This window comes from Anopheles aquasalis, chromosome X (assembly GCF_943734665.1).
Source record: "Anopheles aquasalis chromosome X, idAnoAquaMG_Q_19, whole genome shotgun sequence".
Classification (NCBI taxonomy): Eukaryota; Metazoa; Arthropoda; class Insecta; order Diptera; family Culicidae; genus Anopheles; species Anopheles aquasalis.
The window spans coordinates 2,730,352-2,751,459 of record NC_064876.1 but is presented as its reverse complement, the minus strand read 5'-3'; the positions used below and the strand labels follow the sequence as shown (position 1 = coordinate 2,751,459).

The 21,108-nt window shown below is 48.4% G+C and overlaps 1 protein-coding gene across 5 annotated transcripts in view; it reads right to left on the bottom strand.

The window, feature by feature from the left end:
* Positions 1 to 21,108, bottom strand: part of LOC126572516 (mucin-19) — a 39,534-nt gene that overhangs the window by 17,089 nt on the left and 1,337 nt on the right. For all 5 annotated transcript variants that reach the window (XR_007607961.1, XM_050231894.1, XM_050231916.1 and 2 more), the window contains exons 2-5: positions 19,328 to 21,108; positions 15,909 to 16,870; positions 11,522 to 13,099; positions 11,106 to 11,294 (exon numbers count right to left, since the gene is read on the bottom strand). The exon at positions 19,328 to 21,108 is cut by the window's right edge and continues 224 nt beyond it. Coding sequence is in view for 4 of the 5 variants with exons in the window: in XM_050231894.1 (XP_050087851.1) it covers positions 11,106 to 11,294; positions 11,522 to 13,099; positions 15,909 to 16,178 (2,037 nt within the window). In the remaining variant the exon portion in view is untranslated. The remainder of the gene's footprint in view (positions 1 to 11,105; positions 11,295 to 11,521; positions 13,100 to 15,908; positions 16,871 to 19,327) is intronic.

The following is a 21,108-nucleotide window of genomic DNA, read 5'->3' as shown; positions in this document are numbered from 1 at the left end:
GTAAGCTGGCAATATTTCATCCAAAAATAAGAGAGCATTATTTCTAATGAAGACAGCAAACAAAACCCCCACCCGGGGAAAGAGGAGAGGAACGGGGGGTGTTGTTCCCGTACAAGCATACACGCGTCGCCGAGCACGCCGGTCGTAAACTCGTACAAAACCGCGTCCTGTACTGTCCGGTACGGTTGCGAGTTTTGGTGAGAGAGGCTTACGAGCGCTTCTAATTATATAGTTTCTATAGCGCTCTCTTCGTCACCAGGGCCATAATGGCGGTCCTAAGGCCCAGACTTCCTGAGGCACCACGTATCGGGAAGAGAGTTCCCTAACCTCGTCGTGGGTGGCAAACAACGTAATGGCGTTACGACTGACGGCGACAAACGCTCACGACACGGTGATCCGGGACACGGAGGAGCGCGTGCAGTGAGCAGCCGATTCGCTACGAGGCGTGAACACACAGAAAAAGAAGAAGAAGAAGAAGAAAAAGGAATGAAGCTGCATGCGCCCGAGAACCACCACAAGGCCACCTTGCATGGTTAAGCATTTATCACTACGCTAAATGAAGACAGCGTGTAACAGCAGAAGGAAGGCACGATGCATTCGTCCCTACGTCCAGACCAGCAGACGATTAGCGGGCGAGCCGAGGTACTCGGCGTCATTCTACTCATTCCACACTGTTAGATTATAGAAGGATTCGGATTTAAAGCAGCAGACAGAGACAGAGAGAGAAATGGCATTTTGTTCGTGTCCCCCCCCCCCCCCCCCCCCCCCTCACTTGTGTTGTAATTATACCGTCGATGTCGTTTTACTAGCGACCTAAGAGCTAATAAACCTTGGAAGAGTTTTGCAACAGATTTTGTTTTTTGTGCCAATTTTGTGGGAGATTCATAACAACAACACTCCCACTAGCGTTGTGAGCATCTAGCGCGGCTCCTAGCGGTGGTTTTCATACACTACAATCCGTATAGTCTGCTGGTAAAATTGTTTGATCGTGAAATTTGATCGCTAGCTTTGAATAAGTACTTCATTTGTTTGATTCACCGAAACCCAACAACCCATTTTTCATGCGCATTCTTTACGCAATGAATATGGAATATTTTCGAGCGAGTTTCACACAATTACAGCTTTAAGTGCTGTAAATAGAAGCATTTTAGTAGATACAGAAGAAGTCAAAGTTAAAAGATCATACATGGCCTGTCGCAAAGTGAGCAGGACTTTTTCAATAAGAAAATTTCCGGTGGCGCTATCTTAATGTGAGTATTTTTGTTTCAAAGGTGCATCTTTGAGGGACTTTCAGTCCAAATTTCATGGCATTTGGCCCACATAAAGCAAAGTTATGGCGCATAAAGTGACAGTATGTTTTTGGGGTGGTCGCTACAAGCCATCTGCAGGGGCAAAATGTCAGCATACCGTTTTCCTTTCATCCACAAATGAAGTTTACCGAATACTGAAAAGCCACAGGAAACTCGATCAGGTGAGTACGGGGAAGGATTTATCGATAAAATGCAGTTTTTGGTCTCTGGGAAGGATTTATCGATAAAATGCAAAGCTCGATGGAGCCTTTTCACGATATTCTTGCCGAATGCGACAAATGCTATGCATTAAACGCCTCATAACACCAAGATAATATACGGCAAAACATTGTTTGGCCCGGTTGTTTGGTTCATTTTGATAAAATCCCGCGCTTCTTTCGATGCTCCCAGGCGTAACCACGATCCTGGCTTGGTATCTTCACGACTGGTTTTAAACTCAATTCATCAATTAGGTAATCGTTTTAGCGAGTTTAAGAGCGAAACTTAGGTGTTTTTTTTTTATCGCCACGAAAATGGTTCCACTCCGGTACCTCTAGAAAACAGGACCTGTTGGAGGATTTTAGCATTCCAGCTATCATCTTTCGGGTGAAGCGGTCCATGCGTACGCGTGCAATTTTGTAAAGAAACTGCAGAGCTCCGCTTGACTTTCGAACCGCAAATGGTGTAAAATCGTGCACGTAACGTGTGCAAACCGCGCCGACCGGGGAGCGAGAGCCTAGAGGGGGGGATGGGACAGCAGCAGTAACCGGATTTATTTATTTTACTTTTTTTAAGACACAAAAACGGTGTTCGAAGAAGCAGAACTTTCGCCACAGAAGGGTGGAACACAGCTATCGAGGTTTTATATTTTGCAACAAAAACTAAAAACAGTTGACAGAAGAGGAGATCGCGGGAGCATGGGGATGCGAAAACCATAAATATATTAATTTACATATTGAAATCTCACTTGCTCGAGGCCATTGAGCGGTTTTCTGTGTGCGCGAGGTCCGTTTCACCCATTTGACTACAGCGACGATCGAACGACAAAGCAGCAGCAGCAGCAGGAGCAACGATTTCTTGTTTCTTCTGTTCTCTCATTGCTGTTGAGATTTTTCAAAAACAAAACCGTTGGGCGACACGATACGGTGCGCACAGCAGAACAGAGCGCATAAAGCGGGTTGACAGGACGAGACAGTGAGAGAAAGTGAGAGTAAAAGAGAGAAATAACAACGGAGAGCGAGAGAGAGAGGGCGAGAGGTGCATTCGCGCAGCGATTTTTTTTTTGCGATATTCTTCTTAATACTCCGTTCTCTGGTTGCCTCTGGGACCGTAGCGGTCCCCCTTTTACGTCCCCGAAGCAACAGAGAAGCGAAGCGAGAAGAAAAAGACGGGAAAATGCAAGCATCCCCCCCTCCTTGCTGGACGCTTCCCATTTGTAACCCGCGACCCTGACTGCTGTCGGTGATATGGTGATCGGTGGACAGCGTGGTCAACGCACGACACAACCAACGCCCGTTATTTGCTTGCTAGCGCGGTGCAGCGTTGCGAGCGCGAAACATGCCACAATACAAGCCCACCATCGTCGACGGTGGTGGTGGTGGTCACGTAGCGGCCCCGGCCAAAGCAGGATTACAAAAGTACTACACCAGCGAAAAAGAAAAGCCAGCGCCACCAAGAAGCGCAACAGTGAAGAGCGCTTTATTTACCCTTTCTTCATCCGCGGTGCACAAAATTACTTGTCGCTCCTTGTAGTTACAAGGATTTTGGGCAGTAGAGATCGGAAGGAAGTGTTTCTGAAGCTGTTTTCGTTGATCAAAAACACCTCTGGTGGCTTGCTGATTGTAGGCAAATTGCAGACATCTGAACAGGCGCTTTTCATACGCGAAAGCATTTGTTTGTGATGATATTTTGTAGATTTATGCTGGAGATTTTGTTAATGGCTTGTTAAAAGAACCTTTTACTCAAGGTGAAGGACGATCTAGCAACAGCAGCAACCCAAATTGAGTGAGAACCGACTCAGGCCAGGAGCATCGCGATTCTCACCTTGAGTGGGAGTGGATCTTTTCTCGATTCCACAGCACGCAGTCTTTTTTGTTACGGATGCAACGCGACGGAAAAAAAAACCCGAAATGTCTCGCAATATGAAAACCACTGTTCTGATACAGCGTGAAAATCGGAAAAAAAAACTCTGACAACCAAAGGTAGATCGCATATTTAAACACAGCACTGCGTGGACAGGCTACGAAAGAAGAGTAATGAAGTGACTGAGTGAAATGAGCACACTCCCCTCCCCCTTTCCTTTTTCTCGCTCCTTAACCCACTCCCACCCACCCGGCACCACTCCTCCTCTTCCCCAGCTCGCCATTGCACAAATACATGCACACATGGACAACTGAGTGAGCCGCAATCCGGTTCCCCAGAAGTCAAATTGAGCGCATTCGCGCTCGGAACGGAACGGAACGGATGCCATTGCCCTGATCCTGAGGCACACAGAGCATAAAAAAAAAAGAAACGAATCCGTCGTGCTCCTTACGAATAAGCGTACGTTAACTGGAAACATCCCAAACGGGTACTTGTTTAAGTGAGTTGTGTTGCACTTTCCTTGAAAAGCAATAAAAAAAATAAATCAAGAAAACATGCAACAAAAAACGCATTCACCGGCCGCCATTTTGATTCGACGGTCGTCCGCCGTGTGCCTCATCCCCGGACTGCGGCGGATCGGAACAACAGGGTGTCCCAGATATTAGGTGGCACCGTTTTTTTAATATGCGTGCAGCAACGTGCAACCGGGCAATTTCTACAGAGAAATGTTGATTCCATCCATTTTGTAGTATCCATCCTTGCTACTGTCCTTCACTTAATTTCGGCTAACAGACGGGAACATTTGTTGATGTCACCTCGCTACATCTGCGATGACTAGTTGGAATCTAAATAACGCGTGATTTGATCACATAAATAAGATGTAATTATAAATATTATATTGGGATTACAGCTAGTATAGACATAGGACCCCATTCCCAGCGTCTGTCTGTCAATAACGACTGGTTTACAGCTGTGGAAAAGTGAAAACTGAAAAGGGGTAGCTAACGATGTTCGTTTCTGGAGGTGTTATTGATTTTAATGGTGGTATTCGTAATTGTGGTGTAAAAAATGACCAACTTATTCATAAATTCAAAACAAGACTGCTGACATTTTTCAACAGTTGTAAACCAGTCGTTACTGACAGGCAGATCAGGCCTGGGAATAGGGCCTATAGCCTTCCAAAGACCAGCGGTTGGTTGTGGAACAGCGGCCAACATAAAGCGTGCCAATTGTGAAGACCACCACATTCCCATACCAGGTATTGATGATATGGTGACCACCCATTATTATCACACATGATTGTCCAACAAATAAAAACAACCCTTCACTCTGTACGCCAAAAACCTCTGGTCGTATATCAATTAGTTGCAGTTGGAAAACGCAGTAAATTATGCGCAAACGGACAAATCAATGCAGCAGCTTTTTCGCTGGATTTGCTTCGATCTTCCGACCATAACAAATGGGGGGTTGGGCTTCGGTAATTTCTGGCCAAAAAGGAGGATCATCTTTGACGATTTTTTGTGACGTAACCATTCAACTTAATGGTTTCAAACGAATGGCGTATGAAACTACAACTTTTCATGAATATTTAATGCTATTTTGGGGAAGATTTATCAAAAACTGCATCCATGGCATCAAATTCATGAAGGTGCATCTTCGAAAAGATACTTTTTACGGTGCCCATCGTAGCGACATGACTGGTCATCAGAAAAATACAAATCGCTACTCGTTTGAAAGATTATAACTTTATCTAGGTAGCCCCGTTGAGCTTTTGTTGATATTCCATTTTTTCGATTTTTGGCAGATTTTTGAAGTTGAAAAAGTGATGCTTTTTGCCGTTTTGCTTAGAAACACGATTTTTGGCGATTTGTTTAAAAAAAAAAGTATCAACAATTTTAATGATATCTCCACGGGGTTACCTGGCAAAGAATGTACAGATTATGTGTAAAAAATTTCAAATCGATCGACCCAGTAGTTTTTAAGGTACCCGTTGGGCACCGACATTGCAATCGTTGCTTTTTGGGAAACGCTCTTCAAAGTAGCGCTCTTCAAAAATCTATAACTTGGTCAGTGTTGCTTCGATTGATCCAAAACTTTTACACAACGTTCTGAAAAAGATCAGCATCCAGGGGGAAAAAAAAACAAAACAAAATTAAATACCGAAGCGCCCTTCCCCCCTCAAGCACAGAGCGCACACCGCTGCGGCTGCAGTTGAGAGACCGGGAACGAGAAAGTAGCTCTGAAGGCCGCGCACACTCCTGGCGGTCAATGTGGAACAAAAAATGCCTGCGCGTCGCCCGGTCACCCAAGACAGTCAAGGATCGTCGGCTGCAGGAGAAGCTCAAGTGTACGTCCCCCCCCAAACCGTGTACCGTGCCGGATGCTGGAAACGTGATGCAAGCTAGGGAGTTCAACTGCTCACAAAGCACCTGACCTCGATGTTCTGCCTTCTTGGCAGATTGTTTGCGCCTGGAGAGCAAAGCTGCACAGCTCGCTCAGCTCATGTACATGTGCTGCTTTCATCGTTATGTTTCCCCCCCCCCCCCTTTCTTCGACTTGTTGCAAAAACCCGAAAATGTGACAGCGATTTGTGCGTTTTATCGGTGGGTGTGTGTTTTTTTTTTTTTTTTTTTCAAACGAAAGCAAACGAAACACAGTCGGGCGGCGCATGAATTGCCAACCGAATCTCTGTCTCGCACATCATGGGATGGGTGGCTCGGGCCATAAACGCTTCCCCCGTTGTGGACCCGATACTACGATGGGATCCGTAGGTAACCTGCTTTTGTTTTTTTTTTTTTTTTGCTACGCCAACGAAAAAGCGGTTATGGTAATGGTGATATTATTGAAATAACTTGACCTCCTTCCCCTAGGCCTGGCCCCGTCGGCAAGAGAGAGGGTGAGAGAGAGAGAGGGTGAGAGAGTGGATGTCGCCACAGGATCGGACGAAGCGAGAGTCGAAAAGGCCCTCCCCTGTTGCCACCCCGTTGGGCGGTCGGTGGATAGAAAGTGGATTCTACGCGAACACGGCAGCAGCAAGCGTCGCAATGCGTGATCGTCGCCTGCAGCGTCGTTACGGGCGCCACCACCACCACCACCACTGCGGTCACCACTCTCCTCTTCTGTGCGACATTGCACGGTGAAAAATCCGTGATCGTCGAACTGGAAGAAGAAAAAAAAAAACAAGGTGCAACGTACGCACGCACGCACGCCAAGATGAACGACAGAGCGACTACAAGAAACGCCGCGGCTACTCTGCCCATCCCCGCGGAACCCCTCCTCTCCCTCTCTCTCTCTCTCTCTCCCTTTTTCCGCATTTTTCTACTGACCTGTTGCACGGTGACACTTTCTCCGTCACTGACCGGCACCGGCAGTGACGACCGGGTGTCCGGCTCACTACTACTAGCCAGGATGATCGGCGGGGGGGGTGGTGCCGTAGCGCCAGCAGCATCCTCACCTGCCGGCGGCGCCGGGCTACTGCTGCCGCCAGTGGCGGTGGTGCTCACCGCGCTACCACTCATGACACCGACCGTCATTATTGTACCGGCGCTGATCCTGGTCCTGCTGCCACTGCCACCGTCAATGCCACCACCACCCGCACCCGCACCCGCACCACTGACGCTCGGTGGCGTCGTCGTGCCCAGCTTTTTCGGGCTCTCCGGCTCCTGCGGCGGGGTGGTGGTGGTGCTCGGCGGCTCCACCCGCACTATTATTGCTATTTTGTCCGCTTGATCGTGGCCGGGTGGTTGAAAAAAAAAAAAAGGCGGCAACCGCGAACCGGAACCGTTGTTGGCGTCGGCTTCACTCGGTCTGCGATCGTTTTGGCCACTGTTGCTCCTACTGCTCCTGTTTGCTAGAGGGTGTATCACACCGAGAGTGTTGTATCCGTGTCGGTGGACGGTGGACGGTGACGGATGCGCAGCAAATGCACCCGTTGGCTGGCCACTGTTTTGATTGCTGCTCTTCTCTTCTTTTTTCTCCCCTTTTTCTACACACACACACCGGGACGCGGCCTCGCGTTACCAAGTTGATTGGTGCCGGGTGCGTGGTGCCGTTGTCCTGTTGCTAGTTGGGGGGGCCGCCGTTCGCTTTTCTTTCGCAACGGATCCACACTAAACAGTGTTCCAAGTGTAGCCGGACCGATGGCGCTGCTGCACTGACACTGACACTGTTGCGCCGTTCACGATCCACTGAACAACACTGACCGTGGGGTTAGAACGATGATGGTCACGGCATTTCCCGTAAATTTTCCCATTTCCCGGCATTTTCTGGTAAAGGCAAAGGAACAGAGGGCGCGCGCTTTTGTTTACTCACACGCCGCGGGGGGGGGGGGGGCTTGTTGCCTTTCCTACCAAAAAAAAAAATCGCTCGAGACAGGGTCCGTAATCGCAGTTTTTGCGGCACAGCACGACCGTGACCGCAGACAGTAAAAAGGGGGGGGGGGGTATATCATCGGTTTGCCACAAACTCACGCACGCACGCACGCGGGAGTCAACAACAGAATCGGAATCGGAACGGTTTGGCGTGCGTCGCACCCACATCGACAGGGGCGCCTGGCGTACGGTGCCAATCCACGCACGCGCGCCTCGGAAACAAGGAACCCCCCCGCCGTGGCATCCCTCGCTCTCCACAGCGAAAGGATGCAAAGGGAAACGAAACGAAACGGAACGAAACGAAACGAAACGGCGATGCGATATTAGTGGACATTGCAGGCCCGGCCCACCAACACACAGGTAAGGGCGGGCGCACGCGCACGCGCTACACAATCGCACACCAACAACACCGCACGGGTACACATGGGCATCGCGAAAGATGCCGACGCGCTAGTCGACCGGCACGCACGCACGCACGCACGCACGGGGACAACGAGACACTTGCTACTGCAAGGCAAGACAAGATAAATACCAGCACTCTGTGCGGTGCTAGCGCGCGCGCGAGCGAGAGAGAGAGAGAGAGCGGGTGACAGAAATGAAAGGATAAAACGGGCAGAACGGCACGACGACGACGACGACGACGACGACGTGTTACGTACGTCCGCACCGCACGATGACTGAACTCGCAATAGAAAAACGCGAGCGCTCTGTGTCTCTCGCGTGGTCCGTGCGGTCCCCGTGCCGCGCGGCCCGCTGTAAGTGCCGTCGTCACCGTAGCGCGCGCGACACACACTTGCCACTTGCCACTGGTTCGACCTCTCGTGTAGAACGCATATAATAACTCCCCCATTCCGAGGGGAGCCGCACCTCACCTTTCACCCCTTTCTGGCAGCAGGAGCAGCAGCAGGAGCAGCAGCATATCGGAAACGCCGCTGTAGCGCCCCGCGGAAGCTGACCGCGAGCGCGAGCGCTGCGATGGTGAAGAGAGGAAGAGAAAGCGAAACAAATGCGAGAGCTTGCAGTCCGAATATGCTCGCCAAAATTATTGCTCTCTCTCTCTCTCTCTCTCTCTCTCTCTCTCTCTCTCTCGCTCTCTCTCTCTCGCTCTCTCTCTCTCTCTCTCTCTTTTTATGTCGTCTGTCTGCCAACAACAACAGAAGAACGATTAACAAGAAGACACGAAGACGGTGGACCAGTGAGTACTCTCATCACGCAGTGCATCCGTTAAAGCTATGCGTTTAAACGTGTTTTTTATGCTCCACCACCTCCCTCCTCCCCTCTCTCCCTCTCTCTCTCTCTCTCTCGCTCTCTCTCTCTCTCTCATCTCGCACACCTTTCGACCTTACACACATCCACCATCTCGATTGCTCTCAATTGCTCCCAATTAGCAGATTCGGTCCTGGGACCGCCAAACATATAAATACCGGTTGTGCACCGAACGCATACACCCAGCATAAGAGAGAAAAAAAAGCGAAGAGAGGCTAACACCCATTAACCAACACACGCTCGCGCTCGCGGATGCGATGGCGATGAACAAAGGAGAAACGAGCTTGGATGCACCACGCGCGAGAGCAGACGTCGCGTGATGCGCTCTCGCGCGCGCCGCTCAGCATGCAGCGAGCGAGCGAGCGCTCGCAGACCGCAGGACGCAAACGAGACACCGCAGAGAGACAGAACGAGAACGAGAACAGCGCGAGAGTGTGTGCAGGAGCCGAGCGGAGCGGCAAAAAAGGTGCACAGCTTCGCGCGGCTCCCTTCCTTCTTTGTTGCCAGTTCCGTGCTCTGTCTGCGTCTTTTTTGTTTTTTTTTTTTTTTGTTTTTTTGTTTTTGCATCCTTCGATATTCACCACTGCCAGGGATGTCTGGCTAGAACGGGTGCAATTGTGCAAGTGCGCAAACGTAATACCAACACGGCCGTCGTCGTCGTCGTCGTCGTTGCTTGTTGTTGGTAGTGGTGGGTACTGTCAATTAAGCAGCACCAACACGAAATGCTACTGTGCGACACAATGATATGGCCAGACCATGCGAAACAGCGAGCGAGCAAACGGCACCCGGCGAGAGAGTCATCGCAGGCGGCGTGCGCTGCGTAACGCGCAATACGAGGCCACCACGATGGAGGAGGAGGAGGAGGAGGAGGAGGTGTGAAGATGCAAAGAACGATGACGGCGCGGAACTGTCCGGATGTCCACGGAACACACGCGAGAGCAAACGGGCAATACGAGCGATTAACCCCCTTCCCACTAAACCAAACCAAACAATTGACTATCCTGCCCTGGTTTTAAGGAGCTCGCGTCCTTAAAAGCGACCACAGGATGTGGGCGGAAAACAGTAGAAAAATGTGGGCAGCAACCCCGTTCTTAACTGCAGCCATTTCCCTGAGCGCCACAACGAAACTGCTTCGCCTTTTTTTCGAACGACGGAACGGATCAGTTGCGGAAACACGGACCTTCGGTTCTAGCGATTTTAGAAGTCATTAAACAGTATTTTATTGCAGTAGCTGCACCAAAATGTCTAGATGCAGCAAATCATTTCCGATCGGCGGCAAACTCGATGCCTAGAGCATCGACAACGTAAACATTCACCTTGACAGCTAGACGAAGACAGTGCTAAACGCACGAAACCCATCCCAGTCGGATGCTGTAAAGCCTGGGATGGACGAGGGCGTAAACTCAGAATGTAATGGCAAAAAGATTATAGGCCTGCGGAGCGTAAAAGCAAGCGTAAACTCGGCACCAAGATGAAGCGTAGCGATGTGAAGAGTTGAATGTTCTACAATCGCTAATATATAGCAACAACATCTTAAAATATAAAAAAAAAATGTGTTCAGAAATCAACTTATCTCGTCGATTTATGGTTTTTGTTTTGTGGCCAGAAACTACATGTAATTGAATGAAATTGCATCATGTAATTGCAGTTGACGTTTCGGTGTAAACTGTTATGCGTTTGTGACTGCCACACGAAGCGTAAACTTTTTTTTGGGCAATATATACATTCGGAGTTTTGCGCTTCGTCTTATCCCAGGCTTAAGCCATCTAAAAGCAAACCGTACGAAAAGGCCAGAGGCCAACAGCACTATTAGCAGGGCACCGGGGAATCATCATCAGGGCTCGCTGCAATCGCTAATTAGCACATAATCAACGTAAACAACGTTGGCTGCTGATAACGTTGGCCGGACCGGGCCGGCCCGTGACGGACAGATCGGATGGCGCTCTGGCGGCTAAGCACAGACCAACCAAACCAGCACACACACCAGCCTTTTTTTTTCTTTGCGAAAATACACGAATTGATCGATCGATGCGGATCGCGAGCCCCAAACACGATCACCTGCCAGTACCTGGGGCCGCCTACGGTTACTACTCCTTACCTTGTCGTCATCTCCTTCGCTATCACAGATATATCCTTTGCCGGAGCTACAGCGGCTACTCGCGTCGCTGAGCCGATCCCGTGAACTGTCCGGATCACGCTGGGCGACCGACGACGTAGTCAGCCGCTCGGATGCCCTTCCACTGTCATCCGACGTACCCGGATCGATGTTCGACGGAAGGGAAAGGTTCTATCGGAGGATGGGAGAAAACGAACGAATGAAATTTCAATCCAACCGCTCGCTCCAAAACGGATACGCAGCAGATGCAGCAGATGCAGCACGCTAACAGTCGCGATTCGAGCGAGCGAGCGAGCCACACGTTAGCGTCTGTTGCAAAAGTGCGTATGGAATTGGAAGCCGGTTTGTCCTCCATGTTTTTCCCCCATTAGGTAAGCAATACAGCCTTCTTTACTCACGTTTACGGCAGACACATGATGATTGTTTTGTTGATGATGATGCTGCTGCTGCTGTTTCTGTTGTGGTTGCGTCTGCGGTTGCGCCAACAGTTGCTCCTGCTGCTGCTGCTGCTGCTGATGCTGTGGCTGTAGTTGCTGCTCCTGCTGTTGCTTCTGGTGTTGCTGTTGATTTTGATTCTGTTGTTGTGATTGTTGCTGCTTCTGCTGTTGTTCGTGCTGCTGCTGCTGCTTTTCCTGTTGCTTTCGAAGCTGTTGCTCCTGATGTTGTTGCTGTAGCTGGTGGTGATGGGTGTGGAGATGATGAAGGTGATGCAGGTTGGTATATTGCGGTGGTGGCTGAAGCGGTAGCTGCAGGTGGTTATGATGCTGCTGCTGCTGCTGCTGGTGATGCTGATGGAACTGTGAATGCAGATGATGACTCAACGGTGAGCTGTTAGCGACACCGATTGCACCAGAGCCACCAGAGCTGCTCTCCGAGTTGTTGCCATTGGTGACAGCGGCCGTGACGCTGGCTTTATGCTGTCCGCTGGTACTGCAACCACTGTTGCAGCTATTGCTGCCGCTGCTGCTGCTGCTGCTGCTGCTGCTGCTGCTGCTGCTGTTGCCTATGCTGCTTATGCTGCCACTCGCTGCCAAACTACTAGGGCTGTTGCCGGCAGCCAATGCTGCCATACTGCCGCTGTTACTGCTGACGAAGCTGTTACTCCGGCCGTTGCTGCTACTGCTAGTGCTGCACAAATTAGCACCGGCAATATTGTTGCCAATGTTAGCCACTGTCTCGAGCCGGGGTAGACTGCCATTGCTACCATTACTAATGCCATCGTTGGCAGTAATGCTGTCCCTAATAATACTATCGCTATTTGACACTGGTCCTTCCCCATCCACCGTCACTTCCGATGGTGATGTCTTGGACGTCCCATTGCCCACAATTGCTGGGTGATTCAGATGCTGGTGCTGCTGCTGCTGCTGCTGCTGCTGCTGCTGTACGGTACGGTGATTCGGGAGATGGTTGAGATGGTAGTGGATTTGCTCATGAATCGCACCGTTCGAGGTTGACGACGCTTCGCAGTCGCCGCTACCACCCCGGTCCGTTGCATTACCATCCGTAGCATTATCGCCACAGTTCACCACCGTTGTATCACCACTTGCCTCGATCGCTGTTCGTCCGCCGACACCATTCATCACACCTGTGCTATTGGTGCCACCACCCACCAGCATCATCATACTACCAACACCGGGTTCGTCAGTACCGTTGGCTGTTAGCACTGACGCACCGTCCCGATGTTGCTGCTGCTGCTGCTGCTGCTGCTGCTGCTGTTGCTTTTCCACCCCATCCACCGCCAAAAGATGCAGGTGGTGGTGGTGGTTGTGATGGTGGTGATGGTGATTATGCAGACTGTGGCCGATCGATGCCGACCAGTCGGTCACCGAGCGGCCGTCCAGTGTCATTTCCATCGACAGCTTCGCCGGGGTGGTATCGATGATCTTCGGACCCTTATCCTCAACCATGGCCTTCGTCAGCTCCACGATCGTCGAGAGGCGCTTTTCATTGCGCTTGTTAGCGATTTTGATGGCAAACTGGGGATCAGTTGCGATGTGAAGCGGTATCGGCGGGGGCGAGATGGGTCGAAAGTATAACAAATCTCCATTAGTTGAAACAATACTGCATGTTCTAGCATCTATCGCCTTAAAAGGTGAATGCACCGGGCTTTATCCCAGCGGCAACAGAGCTGAGGGATACTTTCACCTGCAAAATTATACATTCCACCCTGGCACTCCTTCTTACCTAACACCATGCTCATGCACTACCACACGACATAACTAAGCAGTATTCTACGTGATTATTATTTTTTTTTAATTTGCGAAAAAGGATAACAAACAACTAAGTTTGATAAATTAACAATGATAAGCAGCGGGCCACTATTAATTTGCTGAAAGTATCGCGGTTTTATTCGGCAAAAAAGATGCTCCTTTCATACACCAGTTGATAAAGGAAAGCGGGCTAAAGTGACAACAACTTAACAAGCAACTTAAAGGTTGCCATCCATCACGTTCATTCATCACGGTCCACGGTGTGCCACCTACGACAGCATCAATTTGTAGTCGCAGCATTTACAACGGGCTGTCTCCACCCTCGATATAATATTTCCGTAAATTCGCACCAAAATTCCAGTAGAAAATGATGCCGTCGAACACACTCTGTCATACAACCATGGAGAGTTGCTATCGTGCTCGATTTCCGTGGATCTGCTCCATACTATACTGCGTTTACCACACAGCATTCACAAAGCCATGGATCATGCATCAACGAGGATAGCAGCCTTTATAGGCTGACATAACATCCTGAGTCAAAGCAATAAACACAAAACAAACGAACGCAAAAGATGTTGGTATTTGTTTATTCCTCTGTGATTGCTCAATTATAAAAACAAAAACAAAAGAACCTTCACACGATACAATTTTAGCGCTGATGCAGGCGATTACTGAGCTTCACACACCTCTTTGTTACATGCATTCCTTGTTATATTATTTGTTACGTGTCAAACTATTACTAATAGAAAGTGATATTACTGCTTAGCACAGGAAAGAGACTACTGAAAAAAAAAAACATTTCATCTGTATGATTGAAAACTGCCACCACACCACAGGCGTGTCTATGTAATTAAAAATAATTGTTTTCAATACTTTTTCTCGCGCTTGCTGTAGCAATTTCTCACGGTTACAATTCTTCCAAAGCGTTTCTTTTTCAAGTATGCTTTTCAATCCGTCCACTACATCAAATTAAAAATTAACAAAACAATGTAGAATAAATTTTGAACGGTAGACGAACAAAATGCTGTTGCAATCGTAGAAAGTACTAGTTCAACCGAAAAGCTTACATTTAGGGATTAATTGCAACTATTATAACGATTTTTTAAAATCGACTTTTAAAAAGAATATTGAAATGCCGCTTGGAAATAAGAACATAAGAAACGTTCGTCCACTAAGCTATTTCTGTTCTCGTTAGCACGGAGCAATAAACATGCCACAAGCAAGACAAGCAAGGCATGCTAGTACACATGCTGCGCGATGCTGGTGATACAACGCGGTGCACTCTGCACTTCAGCTGTGCATTAAAAGAAATGAAAAATATATAACCGTATACAAACACATAAGTCAAATTTTGTTAGCCTGAGCCGTTGGCGCTGCGCACAGGCCGGCCAGTGCGAATACGCCTGTTTTATGTCGACTGCTGTTGTGCGCCGACCGGTGGTGCGAAGTGCAACAGCAAATATAGAGCAAACAGGCAAGCTAACTAGACTGGGCACTACTTTTGATGCAAATTTGTCAAAAGCAATAATCAATTGTTCAAACTAATAATCCCGAGCCTCGAAATTATTACGAACGAAAACAAAGTGTGTTCTAAGATGACAAAGTCAAAGTATAATAGATAATGATTTATTTCTACTCATTTATTATTATTCCTAAATTAACTTCATCATTAATGTATATTGATATTCTTCCATGGCGGCATTCATTTTGTTTTCATCTATTTGCATGATCACGAAACGAAATTCGTACGAATCGCATTTAACACTGCAATTCGCCATGGTTTCTGCGAGATCTGCTACGATCAGCTGAACCGATGTAAACAATCACCGCACGTAACACGTTTGAACGAATCGAAACGGAAGGCCAATCTAAATCATAGTGACACAGTAGGGTTATCAGCGCCACAGTAATAGTTTTATAAAGTGGGCTTTTACCATATATTTCATATATTTCATATATTCATGAACGAGAATCTCTCATTCAAAATTTATAAGCAAATTGCTACAAAATTATTCGAGCTGAAAGCAACTAAAATTGAAAGAAACATGTTAAGACGTCTACAAAAACAGATCCCTTGTGCCCTTTTGGATAGAAAATTAAGATTTTAAAATAGAAAATTAAGAACACCTGAAAATGAGTTTATGCTGAAGACTGTAAAACTAAGCAAAATACTTTAAATGATGTTAGACTTGCTGGCATTGTTCGAAGCATATGTGAAATAAGCTGGAAGACAAGATTAAAAACAATTTACACCCGTGCGTCCGTATTATAAGATTATCCTGCAAATGGGGAGCCTTTACTTTGAGCGTATTGAGGTTAGCGAGGTTATTGCGATGTTTATGGGGTTATTATTTGAAAGAATAAGACAACTTATGTACTAAAGAATATAGGTTCGGCAGAGAAAAAAGCCAAGGACGACCAGAGATAAACTAACGAACTATAATTGCACTCTAGAACTCACAACTTTCATGGCCAAACAATCGTCTAATGTGAAATCAGTAGGAATTTTATACTTTATGCATTTTAAACATAGAAAAAATCGGATACAGCAAGCATTTACTAAAATTGCACCTACCTCAATGTCCTCGTAGGACTTAAATCCCAGGATTGAAAACCCGTCAATGATGTCCTCTTCCAATATTGGTGAAGGTTCTTTATCCTTTCGTTTCCGCCGTATAGGTGGTCGGGGAGGCTTCTCCCGATTCACCGGTCCGTTGTCTTCGTCAGCGCTGTCATCGGGCCTAACGTCTGCCGCCGCATCCCTGTCCCGTTGCGCTATCATGCGCAAAGCTCTCTCCCTCCGCCGATTTCGCTGCTGCTTCAATTTGGGACAGGGATCTTCCATCGTTGCTCCTTACTCGCGTGAAGTAGCGAATTGTTGCATTGTTGTTCTACGTCCTGCTGGTGATGCTGCTGTTGCCGATAATTATAATACTGCTGCTGCCCCTGCTGTTGCCGCCACCGCTGCTGCTGCTGCTGCTGCTCCCGTCGCCGGTGTTGCTTTCGATGCCGCTGCTGTTGATTCCGCCGCAACATGGGGCATAGGGACCCACAGCCTCGTGCATACACGCACAACCGCTTTTTCAACGTGTAACTCACAGCTGTCTCTTGTAATATGCCACGTCGTGTCTTTGTTCGTTTTCCATTAATCCGTTTTGCTGCTTTATCTGTTTTCCTCCGTTTTTCTCTTTGCGCGTTTTCCACAGTTTTCTTCTTATGTGTTTTCCTTTTGAAGCATCCAGTAATCGTAAGGAGATCGATTGCTTCGAACTATGCAACAACTAGCAAAGCTGTGGACAGTATGATGGATCATAATTGCTTCCGGAATGTTGCAAGGTAGCGAGAACAATCGGTGGGCGAATCCTCGCAGAACGATGGCAAGCAGCAATAGTGTACTAGCTGCTCAGTTGGCACAGTAGACGGGCTTTGCTGTTTCACTGTCGCACTTTTCGATGCAATTTGAGCTGTGGTAGCTGGCGTGTGCAAATGCACCTCGGAATGTGTGTATACTCGACGGGTTAGTTTTTATCGCCAGGCCTAGGAAATAAAATAGAAGAATGTGTAAGACACTCAGATTATTATAATGCATACCAATCAGTATTAGAGAAAATCTTAAAATTAATTCATTTACATCTTTATGATCATAAGTTTAGGAGCTACAGTTCACCTCCATCTCCAAAAAACGATCGCAATTTGCAACGCACAAATACGACACTCACGGTCGCACCCAAGATTAGCAGTGAGAAACGGATATTGGCATGGAGAGTCTTTCCTAAATCTCGCATGGAACAGACAGCTTCCAGCTGAGGACAACAATTCTCAAAACTTTGTTTGAGACTACTTTCGATCTTTCGCTAATCGCTCAACGCATTTAGTTGTGGATTCTTTAGCTTAGTTCTTGTACAGAGATTGCTTAGAGACCTAATCAGTTATTTTATGAGTCTTCGTCTTCGTCCTTATATCCACAATGGAACAATTTAAATCTGAACACATTAGGGCATCGAAGCGAATTGCAAACTCACTCGTTTCAAAATATAATGAGTGTTGCTAAGAATATGTCGTTTTATACGACAGGACAACAATAACTGGCCGCGAAAAGCAAGAATTCTGGATGAAAAGAATAAGTATTCACAGGTCACGCAGCCAACTAATTAATGAATATTGTCGACCAATGACTTTTTCGGCGAACAACAGATGATCGAAGCCGATCTTCACAGTGATCGATGCCATGCCAAACGGGATGTGAAATCAAAACCATCAACACCCATCTGGCCATTGGAATAATGAGAATAAAATGTAAACAATATTGTTTGCACGTTAGATTGTTGAACTTAAGAAGACACGGCTGTGACAAGTGTATAAACAACTATCAAAGATGTAACCACGTTCATGCTTTCGGTAGCAGGTTTTCTAGATGCTCAAGCCCCTGCAAAACATCCATGTGTTTTATGATCCACCGTTATACATTTTACGATGTTGATCCACATTATTTTAACGGTAATGATGAAGATGATGCTGGATGTGAGGATCCAGCAATGATTGCTACGAGCGCAACCGGATTCCCGTGCTGGAAGTTGGTAGTTCGTGACTTCATGGCGATTTACATTTTAAACGAGCGCGAAATTATCTGCAACGAAAGCAGCCAACTCCTTGACATAATGTTTTTAAAGAAACATCAATACATTCCAAAACAAACAAAATTGCGTATTAATAAACTTAGCTGCATGGTTTGAGGGTTGAAAATATAAATATAATCTTAAAGGAGTAAAAAGGAAGATACGCAAAAAGACTTCATCCGCTGGGTCGCACCTAAGCAAACAATCTCGGCTCACGCACACGTTTCAAATCGATTGGTTAAGCTCATTCTAATTTAAGACGATTTAGTCAAAGTAATGTAGATCCATGGTGAACCACGAGGCAGTGTTTGAGACTTGCACAGAGTACGAACACTGCTGGATTGGAACACTTTAAGTATGGAACAACCTCCCTTTTCACCTTGAGCGTCAACTGCTGCTGTGTCAACTCGGCTTAGTAGCAGTTCGTTTGCCCTTCTGTTTTTTTTTCATCTTCATTTGCTACATCTGTTTAGCCTCTGTGAACAAATACGTGGCAATCACTCTTTACGATCCCAGGCAAGTAGAAATTGTAGCACCTCTGCACAGAGCGGGAATAGGATCGAGGAATGAGCATAAACATTGATTGAACGTCGATCTCAAATTTCTTTCGCTCTGATCTGCAGAGTAGCACTAAGGGAAAACATTCAACTAGCATCCAAGCACTGTTGAAAGAGGATACACGAGGCGGTCTACAATTATCTGTTGCTATTCAAATTAATCTCCCCTATACATAGAAAGCTATGCATTTAACAATCGATGAAAGCATCCAGAAGCATAGCAGTCCCTATTTGTTTATCCGTTTACAATGTTTATCGATTACCAAACAGGATCATGTTTTAGCAAATCTTGATTATGGTTTCTCGACAAAATAAGCGGAACGCTGAATAATACACCGACGACCGTCTTAGTCAATCGCATGTTTGATCGAGTGGTGGGCTTCCACATTGCACCGCGTGCCCTAACAATGCTTGGCGTGCTTTGGACACAGTCGAATCCTTTGTCCAGCTTTTCAGAGGTCTGCCAAGCATGTTCTCTCGATAAGCTCTGCTACGAATGTTGGCCAAGGGGCCACTGAATGACCAGCCAACAGTCGAGAAATAATGGGTGCTGCTCTTTCGTACCCGTATCCGATCCGCAACACAGTTCCGCAGGATGGATAAGGGTTCCTTCAGTAACTGCTGCCCGGTTTAGTTCGAGTGCGATAGAACCATGTTTGTCCCAATCGAGCCGATTAGAATCAACCGATCAATGTCGTTCAAATAAGCTCAGAGTACCATGTCGCAACAGGACAGGCGAATCCAACCATCTTCTTTTGCTCCTAAAACAACAACAACAGGGAAACTGAAAGCAGCTATTCGATGGGTTTGCAGATACTTACAGTGAGTTCGAGACGCTAGGCTGGTGCGCTGCCTGTCTTTCGGGTGCCGCGGGACTGTCCTGGTTCACACTGGCAGCGAAGATGTTGCACAATGCAGCTTCCTGTGGCCGAGCTGTGTTCGCTTGCTTCTGTCGATACACTCTCGTTTTACTCTGCTGCTGGATGGGTGTTTGAGGTGTTTGAGGTACCCCAGGCCGGATTTGCTTGCGTGGTTGAGCTACGTTGAATTGATGCGGTTGGATAGAATTGGTGGTTGGAGCGATGGTCAGCAGGACTGGCGCAGACGTGCAGGCGGGGCAAGCGAACAGATGAGCAGACGGGCAGACGGGCAGACGGGCAGACGAGATGACCAGCAGAGGAGCAGACGCACGCAGATCAATGGTGTAGTCGGCAGGTGGCCGATGGACAGCTGGTTTGATTTGCACACAGTAACAGAAACGCGCACGGGGGCACGCGGGCACGCGGGCACGCTCTCACCGAGTATACACTGGTGCCTCTCGGGGTGCACGGATTACAGACCCTAGCCCACACACATACACACACGAACGCGACGCATAAAGGACAACCCCGTGGTGTAGGCACGCACTTCACGCACCGTTTTGTATTCCCAGGGGCTCCAAGGGCTGAGGGAAGGAGCCCAATCGGCCCGATGGCCCTTTTCGGATATCGAACGGCGAGCCAGCCGCACCGCTTCTCCTATACCAACTCACGCGCGCAAACACGCGCTCACAGCGCCTGTACGACACAGCACGACACGGGAACACGGCGGGTATACGGCGGGAACGTGCACACCGGTGTGCCTCTCGAACGGACGAACGGATGCACTTCCCTCTGTGAGAGGGATGGGGAGGCGAGGGAGATTTTGCAGAGAAGGCGCTAGACCACAAGCACACTCGCTATACCTGCCCACGCACACACGCACACACACACATACACAAATGCGCCCACGATTTTCCGCACAAAGCCCACAGGATTCGCCTATTTGTTGGCATACGACGAGCTAGCCACGCTACTTTCGCCCAAAAAAAAAATAACACAACGCACGCACGCACGCACAAACAACGCACACACACACACGCGCGCGCGCGCAGGTGTTGTTAATAGAGGTTGATTGTTGGAGGTTGTTCCTGCCTCTCCCGCACGCTGCCCAGTCTCACTGGGGAGCTGGACACGGCGGAAAGTACGCGCGGAAAAGTGTGGAAGAGGCAGGTGTCAGGGCACCGGGATGTACACCGGGATTTTCACTTCTGCATCACCCGTTCACTCCACTCGAATGGCCGCTGGCACCGCTGCAACACTTCCGTTCCCCCTTTTTGGCTCGGATCGGAACGGGTTCGGAACGGATATGCTATATGTGTTTGCGCGTTCCTACTCCGCGGGAAGCTCCCGCGGCACCATCTCGTGGCCGGGGGGGGAGGGGAGGGCCGAACAGGCGGGTGGCCGACCGACCGGGGATACTCCTTTGGCCGCACGCCGAACCGCTGGTTGCTGCACAGTCAGCTAGAAGGCGCCCGTCTTGTGGCCACGCGTTACACGCCGCCGTGGATCCGCCGTTCCTGTTGTTATTGTAGATGATGTAGTGGCCGTGTTGTCATTGTCACCGTTGCGTGCCACCTTTCTTTCCGAAACCGCGAATCACGCCGTCCTCGGTGGGGGGCGGGCGGGCGGGCGCGCGCGCGATTGCTCACTACTGGTAGTCCGCCGCTTACGTCACACGCTGTGTTGTTTGTGATATGCTAGGCGCTTGTTGGCGCAGACAACACGAGCTGGCGCTTGGCGCG